Below are 12,391 nucleotides of genomic sequence, written 5' to 3'. Positions count from 1 at the left end.
TGGGGCTGAATATAAATATTGTTTATAAGGAATGGAAATATAAGCTTTAAATGTTGACAGTAGTTGCAAAAGGGGAATAATGGCGTTCTGTAGCACCCTTGGACACCTTCCAGTATTTACAGTTTGATGAAGCAATGAGGGTGTTCTGTGACTTTCACGTAACCTCTGAATCAGCTATTTGCATCTGTTGACAGACTTGATTCTGGCATGGTATTTGTTACCTTATTGATGGGAGTAAATAATCCCTACCATAAATTACCTGTAACATGTAGGCTATTACCATAAATTGCCTGCAAATTTTGAGTGTCTGTGTCAGACCGGGGATTTGAAATCAGGTCACCCACGTGAAAGTCCAACATCTTAACCACTAGAGACTAGACCAAAGAGATATCCCGATTCCCTATGGACCAGGGGAGATATTAGACTTTTGAGGCCACACTGCTACACTCACCCCCATTTTGACCTCCTCCCACGGGAACACCAAATCCAGGTCATAATGGCACCCTGGTTTCAAACTCAAGTCTCCCACATGAAAGTCCAATATCTTAACCACTAGACCAATATCTCTGTGGACCGGGGGAGATATTTGAAGCCATCAGGCTGAGGCTGAGAGCCACTCTGCTACATCTGTAATAATAACATATGCATCAATAAGCTATCAAAACTATAGCTATACACATTCCGTCCATTTGAAAATAGCCGATCTGTACAAGCTCAAGCTCACATTGTGCCACGATGCAAAACATTGTGAGCTTGTAGATTTTTATACATTCGGAAACTTGTGAAACGGGACATTCTGCACAATGAGTACTTTACACTTTTGGTAGGCCTACTTTACAGTTTGAATTTTATAACAATACTTTTGTAACCTACTTATACTCAAGTAAATTATAAATTCTAGGCTTCTACTTTGTAACCAGAGTATTTCTACATTGCACTATTGATAAAACATTTGAGTAATGTTGAGTAAAAAGTACTCAAATGTAAAAAGTTTTTACACCACTGGTAAACCTTATAACTATGTGGTAAACCCATATCCAGGGAAGGAAGTATTAGGAACCTACTGTTAACTACTAGGAACCAGAGTTAGCATGGAACCAAGCAAGCAGGTATGTGGAGCAACACGGGTCTGTATCCTAGTTACACACAATGACACAAACATGGCGGCCAACATAGAACACATCTTCCAGGATTTTATTTTGAATAAAATAAGAGAAATTGAGGACCAGCATGGCGATAATGGGTGCGTTGACGCAATATGAAACACTTCTATATGTATGCCAGTTCATAACGTTTATTTTTTCCAAAGCCTTTAATTAGTATTTAGTCATTTCAGAATGCGTCGAGACATCTTTACACAACGTTAGCCGACATGCTAACAATGCTAACAATGATCAACGTAGGGTTGCTCTGTGCGTGTCCCAAAATACACCACTAATAATAATACTCTAATATGTATCGGTGTTTTGAAAACATCGTAGGAACTATCAGTATGTGTATGTTTTAGGTATCATAACCAAATACAGTGAATCATGAACAATAATGGCCACCATAGCTACTGAAGTGAACTGCATGTTCTTTTTAACAAAAGGCTGCACTCTAAACTACTGAGTGTTGTACAAATGGAACCAAATGTCCACGCAAGTGTCCATTTGGTTGCATTTTACTTAAACTTAAATGCATAGTAGTGGGTACCTTTGCTCTGTGTTTACACAACAAAACTAAACAACAAATAAAAATTTCACCAATAATTTCCCAGAAGTGAGTGGTGTAGTGCTGTTTAAGTGTTTACCTACAGAAACACACGCCCTCTTGCTGTAGATTGGTGTTTTCACTGTTGAACTTTACCCCCCAGTGCTTTTTCTTTTGCAAACTGTTAATAACGTATTAAATCAATTCATCAGTGAATCAACTCAGTCTCCTGCACAGTAGACCAAACTAATCTACTGCTAATATAAGAGGCAATGCTCCTTGTCCTGGTGATCTCCAGGCATTACAGTACTTGCATAGTGCATACAGTAGTCATCATAATACTTCAACTGCTTTAGAGATTATAATTTAGACATTTAGCAGACACTCTTAAAGGGCCACTTTCCAACCTATCTTCATATAATAGGTCCTCACTAATAATCATGGTAAAATGGCACAAATGTTTTCTACTCAGTCTGTGTCTCACAGGAGGGCTGTGGGCAGTTCAGAAGCAGCCTTTGCATACACCATATTGGTTAAATATTTTCCGGATTGCAGTTTCTAAATGAACTCAGGGTTTTACTTTGTTTATCTGTCTATGTATTGCATGTGTGGTTCTGGAGGTGACCTACTGGTCTCGACATTTTTAATAATCAACATGAATAGTAAAAAATAACATGTTAAAAATCCAGGAACCAGAGATTGAAAAAGACAATATGTCAGCTCACCATGTCTCCTCATATAAAGTTTGATGAACCACAGAAAAGGAATTTGAATTCTCTGGGCATACCGTGTCTATTGACAAAGTCTCTCTCTCTCTCCCTCTCTCTCTCTCTCTCTCTCTCTCTCTCTCTCTCTCACTCTCACTCTCACTCTCACTCACACCAACCATTGGTTATTATTAATTGTATTGTTGACAGTCCCAGCTTCTATAACAGGGCAATGGTCTTCAACGTTTGTCAGACCAAGGACCCCATAGCTGTGTTTTAATATTTTTATTAAGCTTTTTCAAAATAAGACAGACGGATACAAAATAAAAAAGACAAGACAAAAAAATGATTTCATTCTAAATGAGTCATTACATTACATTACGTTACACTGCTAGATTGTGTAGAGTGGAGGACATAAACTAAATGCTGAGGTTCAATGTGACATTTGCGCAAGGTGATCTAGAAATGGCTGCCATATAACATCAAACTTATTTGAGTTGTCCACCATGTCATAGCGAATTTTCTCCATATGTAATATACAAGTAAGTTCTGTTAACCAGGTCTTGAAATGAGGTACTTTTTCCGATTTCCAGAGTCTTAGAATGACTTTATTTTTGCAATTACCATACCATACATCATTGTATTTTGTACAGAGACATTGTGATTTGACAGTATTTGAGAAGAACAAAAAAGTGCGGTCTCTGGGTCAGGTTCTATACACATCTGAATATATTTGAATATATCACACCAAAATGTATACCATTTTGGGCATGTCCAGAAGAGGTGGGTCAGGGTACCTTCTGCTATTCCGCAACGATCACATAGTGGGGATGTAATTGGGAATATCCTGTGTAATTTAGTTTTTGAGTAATGGAGTCTATGCATAACTTTAAATTGTATTAATTGATGTCGAGTGTTAACAGAACAAGACCGAATTCTACAAAGACCCTCCTCCCAGACATCATCCCCAATCTGCAAACCTAGTTCTTCCTCCAAAGCATTTTTCAAAGAATGTGTATCAGAGTTGATTTGTTCAGAGAGTGTATTTATCACTTTAGAAAGTAATTGTTTTGACCCAGGTGGACACAATAAATGTTTGTACAATAAATTGTCTTCAGGGAGAAACTCAAAATTGGGCATAGATTGGCGAGCATAGTTCCGTACTTGTAGGTATCTAAAAAAGTGGGTTGTGGGGAGAGAAAACTTATTTTTTAACTGTATAAATGAGGCAAAATGGTTGTCAATGTACAGGTCTTGTAAAGTACCTTTGAGTCTCCAATTGTTGAAAGACACATCTGAGAGGGATGGAGGAAATGCATGGTTATTGTATATTGGAGTGTATATGGATGGGTCTGGTAGTTTACTATACTTCTTTATTTGTTGCCAGATTTTGAGACTGCTCAGAATTAAGGACCCCATAGCTGAGAAAGAGATATGAAGCAGAGCGGGACCCCCACTACAAATTGTATAACATTGTGTTACAAATTAGACCTTTTTTTTCATAGACTTGTTTGACAGCACTGTCAGTGTTTGTTTGTTTACACATGATCGTTTCTATGATTATGAATATGTTGGATTCACGTTAATTTACCACTTAAGCCTCAATACTGGACGTTAATGCTGTACGTGGTCTTCTCTTTTGTCCATCTACTCCAAACCTCTTTGCCGAAAATAGCCAATCTACGAGCTTGTAGATCTGCGATTTTTGGCTAATGTTGCCTTCAGAATAGGGATGCTAGGGTTCCAGTGGTTAATTTAAAAATAAAAAAACTTTCTGTTCTATGTTCTATATTACGATACAAAACGAAGATGTAAAGTTGTTCATTAAAACCCATTTTGTCCGGGAACCCCTTTTGGTGTTAGCAGATCTACAAGCTCGTAGCGCGCCACCCAGTGGCGCGCTACGAGCTTGTAGGTCTGCTATTTTTGAAAAATCGAAGAACCACTGACATAGAAACATAGCTTTTTCAGAAAACTGTCAGGATGTAGAAGACATTTTTTTAAATCTGATCTCAGGTCAAAATGGGTTAATAATGAACTAATTTTGGGTTTTCTCTCAATCCCTTCAGGCCCGCTGAAGAACCCAAGCCCAGAGGAGATGATGGGGAGGTAGCACGGGGAGGTAGGCCTGTCACAATTATTACATAATCTTCTAATGCAATTATTTGAGATAATCACAATTCATTTAGCATAATTGTCAAAATATAAAAAAGCAGAAATGGCAGATCTACACAGATCTTGTAGATCTCCGCTATTACTTTTTTTTGTAAATATATTATATATGTATACAATTTAATGTCAGTAATTTCTTCATATATTTAAGTTACTTGTCATATCTACCCTGTGCAATTCTTTATTACGAAGCCTTAAAGGCAATCTGAAATTTATTTTTGATTCAAAGTTCCAATGTTTAATGCCAAAAACGCAGTTAAATCGTTTATCGCAACTGTTTGTGTGACGTTAATCGCCAACTTAAATTTGTGATCGTGACAGCCCTGCCGAGAGGCATCTCCGAGCCACGCGCCCGGGAAGGAGAGGCAGCCGGTGAGGAAACACAGCAGAAACACAAGAAGCACAAGAAACACAAAAGCAAGAAGAGGAAGAAGAAGAAAAAGAGGAAGAAGGGGACCGGGGACGAGGACGGGGATGAGGAGGAGAGCAGCACAGAGTCTGGGGCGGAGTCGGACGGAGGAGGGGCCAAGCGTCCGTCCAGGTGAGACGTATGACATAACCTCGTGTCGACAGGCTTTCCACCACGGAAGAAAACCTGGAATTCATTCTTAAAGGAGAATTCCGGAGTAGCCGTTTCTTTTTACAGAATTCTGATGATGCTATAACCATTAATAACCAGTGGTAGAGGCAGATAATAACTCCATGCACCTCAGGTCCGACCGTGCACGGCGGGTTTATCTCCTATGCTTATTTTGATCGGTCGACAATAATTTTTGTTTTTGTTTACATCTGTCTTTCATAATGTCGGAAATGTGTCCACAGAGTTTTGTCCCAAATGGACTTCCGTCTACAGGGCTTAAAGTTCTCAGTCCTGGGGATTGATTTCAGTCCTGAGGATTTCATAGGGGTCATTTAATGAGATCACTGCAGATTTGCAAAAAATAATTTTCAGTCTTGAAAATTGGCCGATAAACACTTCCTCCCTGCTCAGAGCTACAGCTAGAGAAGGACTTTTTTATTTTTAGAATTTTAACATACAGCAAGATCACACATATGTTTTATCCCTCATTATTATAAAAAAAAAAATACAAAAAATCACTGCTGCGCGACGTGAAATATCCAACTGTGCTTTAATAATAATAATATGTTTTAATTATAAGGCGCATTTCAGGGTACTCAGACTCTTAAAGGGTAAGACCACTTTTTGGAGGTTTGGGTTGTTTTCTTACCTTATTATGGTCAAACTAGTCCAGCCTACAAACTTATGACTGCTTGCCGTGGGTGTCTGTGTCGGGGGTACTGCTCGACTGCAGATGGATTGGGTGCTCTCAGCGTACAACACAGGCAGCCAGCGTGCTTCCTTGTTTACAAATGAAACCGGAAACGGAAGACCGCATTGCAGCTTCAGTGTCTCTCCAAACAAAATAGTACCTTTATAAATATACGTTAAAACACGAAAATAAAACCGCATGAGTTTTCCTGATGTCATAAACTGTCAGAATCAGCTTTTGTTGCGTTCGTTCATGTGCTAAAAGAGTGACTTTGGGCATAGATTAGCGAGCATAGTTCCGTACTTGTAGGTATCTAAAATGAGCTGACTTACGATGTAAGTCAATGGGCTCATTGGGCTGGTATTTTTATAAATATTTTCTATAAAACTGCACAATGGAGCGAAATAACTCCTGGACTGGACTAGTTTGACTATAATAAGGTAAGAAAACAACCCAAACCTCCAAAAAAGTGGTCTTACCCTTTAACCTGAGGGGAAGGGGAAACCGAGGAGTTGGTGAGGGTGAAACTGGGTTGCTTGGTGAGTGTGGATTTAGAACCAATAAGGTTTTTATTGAGTTTGAGGAAGTTTGAAGTGAACAACAGGCTTGCATCCTGTTGACAACCGCACATGCAAAACCATGGTGCTACTGGTTTTTTAACCACCAGTGATGTGGTGGTTTGTGAACTTGACTCAACAGGAAGTAACCAGTTTAAGTAAGACACACACACACACACACAAAAAAAATGCCCTCTCAGTGTTTTCGGTTAGTATGTCGAATCTATATGTAAGAAAAGCATGTCTGTATTAACATCCTGACAGTTTTCAGAAGCTTTCTGCTTGATCACTGTGACAGTGTAGTCACTACCCAGGGCCAGGAAGGACACGACAAAGGCAGTAGTTCTCAAGTTATTCCTCTTAAGCCAGGGCATAACAATTTGAAAGCCTCACAAATTCACAATGGCTACGTTTACATGGACAGTTAAATCCCCTTTTCATTCAGAATAAAAGTTAAATCCTATTAAAAGTTGTCATGTAAATTGGAATGAAAATGGCCAATCTGATTTAAACTTAGATCTGATGTAACTGACCGGTTTATTCCATTTTTAAATCCTATTGAAACAATTGTGGACTCATGTAAACACTCATTCGGATTTAAGTTCATTCCGGTCTTTCTGTCCATGCTTGTTTCCATGTAATTGGTATGGCCATATTATGCTCTTGTTTTGCGATTAATTATAAGAAACTAGACATGGGCTACAGGATACATCAAATATAAAGTAATATGGCATAAAAGTGTTTTATTAATATTAATATTATTATTATTATTATTTTGTTTTACCTGAAATGTAGTGGAGTAGAAGTAAAAGTATTGGAAATACTCAAGTAAAGTAGAAATACCTCAATTTTTTACTTTAGTAGAGTACTAAAGTAAATGTACTTATTTACTTTCCACCACTGGACGTAAACATATCCGCCCCACCCCCTATCCAATCAGAAGCCTTCCCAGCCCCAATCCTGATGTGGAATGAAATAATGGGATTTAAAAGTATTGTCCATGTAAACACTCATTCGGAATGACCATTTCCCATGTAAACACGCAGCAAAAAACTTACTTCTGAATTAATTAATTCAGAAGTTTTCATTCTGAATGAAAAAGCCCTCATGTAACCGCAGCCACTGTCAGTTTACACAGGAGAGCAGATGGCTCTCCACTGTCCGGACAGAGGCTCTCTCCTCAATGTTTGTGGAGATGACTGATTTAACCTGTTGTGCCTTGATCAAGTCCATGCACAACAGGTGCGCACTGCGCAGCCACACCCAGCTCTGAGTCCAGTTCTAGTTTGACTCAGGCCATGTGTGACTGCTTAAATCAGTCATCCTCCCTCTCACAATCACACTACGGCGTCATACACAAGCATCAAAAGTAGCAAGCTCAAAACACTACGGCCCTTTTTCCACCAGGGTTGAACCGGCTCTTTGTCCATGAGCCAGAGCTCCAAAATTGGAACGTTAATTATGAATTGAGTGGGCAAAACCATAGCGATATGACATTGTTTATAGGGTCAATAAAGTAAATTAACATAGGATAACCCTTCCACAGTAGTAGCTTTTTCATATTTTCTATTTTTCATGCCTAATTTTAAATTATGTACAATTTCAGAAATTGAAGAAACGTGTCAAACCCGACTGATGTCTTGTGGTTTTCTTTGCTTTACAGTGCGGACAAGCTAGGGCAAGTGAAGGAGGAACAAGGTAAGGAGGCTTTCACTGTATCTCTGACTCTCTCTCTCTTCTCCTTCTGTGCTCTTTTCTCTTTCTCCTTCATTTGACTTAAAGGACCACTTCACCACTTTTCAACCTATCTTCATATAATAGGTCCTCACTAATAATCATGATAAAATGGCATGATTTTTTTCTACTCAGTCTGTGTCTCATAGGAGGGCTGTGGGCAGTTTAGAAACCGTCTTCCAGTGACATCATCATTAGGCAGACCTTTTTTTAAACAAGACTTTTTTTACAAAAATGTTTAGATTTTCATTATTGTGAGAACGATGGCTTCCATTTTCGCATTGCAACTTTTCAGGACTAGTAAGCCTGCTGTTTCTATTAGCTTGTATTCCCCATCGATGATGTCACTGGAAGACGGTTTCTGAACTGCCCAGTCCTATGAGACACACAAAAGATTGCGCTGTGTTTTCATGATTATTTGTGAGGACCTACTGAAGATGGGTTGAAAAGTGGTCCTTTAATGTCTTCATTTCTAGCTAGCATACGGTGGACTGGAAGTGTTAGGAAGTGCAGGGGAATCAACTAAAACAATGTGGCTCGAGACATTAACCCATTTTAGGCGGGAACCCCTTTTGGTGTTTTAAACATTATGTTATAATTTAGCTATTGAAAAATAGCACATCTACAGGCCTGCTATTTTTGAAAAATCGTGAAAATGTGGCACAAATCTTTGAATATATATATATTATTTTAGAAGACTTTTTTTTTTATTTCGACGTCAGTCCTGAATGGGTTAAGCACAGAGTACCACCAGCTAACAGTAAACAGTGTTTTGCTGTGTATTGAGGAGGTTATAGCAGCTAGAAATCGGAAGCAGAGTCCAAAGGGAACCACGCACATTCCAACACAAATGTACAGGTGCTGAACTGCAATAAGTACGCGGGACAAGGAAGGGACATCTGCTCAGCTCCAAGTAGAAAATGTTGTACGTTGTTGTACACAAAAACAGAGGACAGTCAGTGGTTAATCAGTACAACAGCTGCCATTGTTTGTGACTGCGACCTGCATGCGTTTTCTAATAACTTTTCTACTGGGAGCCCAGAAATATTGTGCTGACTTCCTTCTCCAGTAATAGAAGCACCCGTAAAGAGGAAGAAAGACTTAGCAACAAAACAGAAGCACACTTTGTGTTTGCAAACACAAACAAACCCTACGCTTAAGTTCCGCTGTACCAAAATGAACTCTTTAAGACTAAAGGGCCTTTCAAACATTGAAAGTGCGGTCCCGTGAATTTGTTGCGCGTGTGCACGAAACGAGCACACGCGCAACAAATTGACTCGCGACTCACCAGACCTGGATACTGTTTAGCTTTTTAGGACTAATACTAAATGGTGTGTTATTCAAAAGACTAAGACTAAACCAAAATTAGCTGTCAAAATAAACACTTCTCTGTAGTCTGTACTGGGACATGGTTTGTTGTCGTGCGGTGGGCTCAGGCGAAGAGTTACACCTTCCAAGTGTAGCAGAGTGGCTCCCCCAGTCTCCCCCCCATATCTCCACCTTTGGTCTAGTGGTTAAGATGTTGGACTTTCACAACATCCCGGGCGTTACACAAGTAAAAATAAAACAAGAACAAAGTGAAAATAAAAGGCTGTCGTCCGTCCCCCCCCTTCCAGATCAAGATGACAAGTCCAAGCGACACAAGGGGCACGCCCTGGCAAAGAAGAAGAAAAAGAAGAGGAGGAAAGACGGCGAGAAGAGCTCGTCGGACTCGGACTCGGAGTCTGAGTCGAAACACAAGGACGGCGGCGCGTCGTCACGGCACCGAGAGGCCCTGCCCGACATCATCCCTAAACAGGTAAAAAAACCAAAACAATACAAACTGAATCACATGGGTCTGGGGATCCATATGGGGACTGTGTGGGGCTGGGAACTCAACTTGACCAGCCTGTGACATCACTCAGTCATCATGACATTATCTATGGCACTGGTTCACAAACACTGGGTCGCGACCCATTTGTGGGTCATGGACACATTGTTATTCGTCCCCTTAACTCTTTTTTTCCTAAATTTGGTTTTTAATTCTTATTATTATTTCAATACTTTTCATGAATTCAACCAAAATTAAATGATTTGTTCAGTAACTTTATGAACAAATAAAAGAAAAATTATATAATTAATAGTGAAAATAGCCAATCTACAATATCACAATGCATTGTGTCGTGACATGTTGTAAGCTTGTAGATCTGCAATTTTTTACGAACTAGTTTGCGTCCCGGCAGAATGTCTAATTCCTGTTTTGTGTCACAGGCTAAGAAGTCTGGGAACCACTGAATTAGAAGACTAGGATATAGCAATATGGCATCACTACATTATATGAGAGTATAAATGGACGTGGTGTCATTGTTCCTGAACAGGATGGCTCCAAGAAGGGAGGAGGAGGAAGAGGGGGCGGTGACAGAGACGGCCGGGCTAGGCACCGCTCTCACTCCCGCTCGCGGTCCCATTCCCGCTCGGCAAGGAGAGGCCAACGCTCGCGGTCCCATTCCCGCTCGGCAAGGAGAGGCCAACGCTCGCGGTCCCATTCCCGCTCGGCAAGGAGAGGCCAACGCTCGCGGTCCCATTCCCGCTCGGCAAGGAGAGGCCACCGCTCCCGCTCGCGGTCGAGGTGTCGCCGGTCCAGGACTCGCTCCCGTTCCAGGTCGAGGCACCGCAGGCGGTCACGGACCGCGTCCAGATCCAGATCCAGGTGCCTTTTCTGCGTAAAGCACGCTTGACTTGGTTGACTGTTTCTCTTGCACAGAGATAACATCAGTAGCTGTTGCTATTACTGTGTTTCTTTAATTATTTTCTTTAAATCTGTGTAAGCAGGGTTTAAAGGGTTTGTTTTGACTGAATAAACTAAATACATGGGAAATTTGTCATATAAGACAACATATATATATAGTATAGAGAGTATATACTTTGCATAATTGCATATACTGAGATTTTAGCAACTTCACAATTGTTTGAAGTGAAGACATTTTGGAAGTGTACAAAGATGGTCAGTGTTGAAAATCTGTATTGTTTTTTTAACGATGATGATTTGACTTTTGAGGGGAATGAAGGTTGTTTGTAATGGCATGTCTTTCAATGTAAAGAACGCAAAGAGGATTTGACTCTAAAGCTGAATTCACACCAGCAGCAACCGGTCAGTCTAGATATAATCTTGCTTGTTAGGAGTCTGTTGTTACTGGTGGGTGGGCACGCCACCAAGTAATTACTTGCACACCGATAGCACAGTTTGTTTTTTTTTTTTTAATACTAGACTATTTATTTTCTCGTGTACCCTATAAAACCACTACAGTTCATTTTCGTGTGGCACCCATGGGCTTATAAGCGAGATTATCAATACTTTAGTCAGATAACAGCTGCTGTTCAACGGGGCTACAGGCAGGCAACAGCCAGAGCGGAGCTGAGCACACACCAGCATGGTGTCAGATTTCACTTTGGCTTTAGTTTGGTGACAGGTCTTGGCTGCATTGGACTTACAGTGCGGTGAGCTTATACTTCCACAATGTTTTAGTGCTTTATTTACTCACAATAACCTGTAGCAACGGTGCGCTCTCAATTCATCCTGTAATGATTTCCTGTTAGCATCTTGATCAACGCTGGTGATGAAGGCTATGTGAGCTGATCCACGTGTGTGTTGTTGGTCTCGGTGAGGAAAGTAAAATGATGAAAAGAGTTCTGCTGGATTGTTTATCTTCTAGTTGTATATTTTGACCATGCCTGCCTATACTGCCTAAAGCCTCGACCTTAAGTTACTTTGGAAATTAGATCTAGAAGTGCAACTGCAAGCGCTGCTGTAGTTTGTTTCTGGATCAATGCCATCTAGTGGTTGGATTCTGTGTTACCGGTGTTGAGAAGCACGGTGGAAACAAGCAGGTGTGCCTGGCAGGAGAGCTCACAAGCAGGGAGAAGTACAGACAATAAGTGATAGTCTCTGGCAGCTTGTTGTTGTACGTTAATTTCACATCTACAACTGCTATGTTTAAAAGCAGTATTCACTGTCCATCTCAAGTGGTGTCACTTTTGTACATTGTCAAGGCAATCTGTATTGGGGGTTACTCAGAAGTCACAAGGAGACAAATTAAAACAGCAGCTCAGATTAAAGTATGAGATATTTAAGTACTCAGTTAATGTAGTTGCAGTTAATTTTGCAATGGAACTGCCTGTCTGACTCCCAGAAAAATATGTGATCACAGCTTAACATACCAGAAGCAAGAACGGGCAGAAACCAACAAAGATTACGACTCAAACCCCCTCCTGATCCAAG

The 12,391-nt window shown here is 40.3% G+C and overlaps 1 protein-coding gene across 3 annotated transcripts in view; it reads left to right on the top strand.

Annotated features, from left to right (window-relative positions):
* Nucleotides 1-1,159: 1,159 nt before the first annotated feature.
* sonb (SON DNA and RNA binding protein b) overlaps nt 1,160-12,391 on the top strand; it is a 35,256-nt gene continuing 24,024 nt past the window's right edge. For all 3 annotated transcript variants that reach the window (XR_014568888.1, XM_083758853.1, XM_083758854.1), the window contains exons 1-6: nt 1,160-1,243; nt 4,469-4,521; nt 4,893-5,112; nt 8,063-8,097; nt 9,750-9,931; nt 10,491-10,822. Coding sequence is in view for 2 of the 3 variants with exons in the window: in XM_083758853.1 (XP_083614979.1) it covers nt 1,161-1,243; nt 4,469-4,521; nt 4,893-5,112; nt 8,063-8,097; nt 9,750-9,931; nt 10,491-10,822 (905 nt within the window). In the remaining variant the exon portion in view is untranslated. The remainder of the gene's footprint in view (nt 1,244-4,468; nt 4,522-4,892; nt 5,113-8,062; nt 8,098-9,749; nt 9,932-10,490; nt 10,823-12,391) is intronic.

The sequence above is a fragment of the Protomyctophum parallelum genome (assembly GCF_964188405.1).
Source record: "Protomyctophum parallelum genome assembly, chromosome: 23".
Classification (NCBI taxonomy): Eukaryota; Metazoa; Chordata; class Actinopteri; order Myctophiformes; family Myctophidae; genus Protomyctophum; species Protomyctophum parallelum.
The sequence above is the reverse complement of the archived record's forward strand: the minus strand, read 5'-3'. Positions and strand labels throughout refer to the sequence as shown.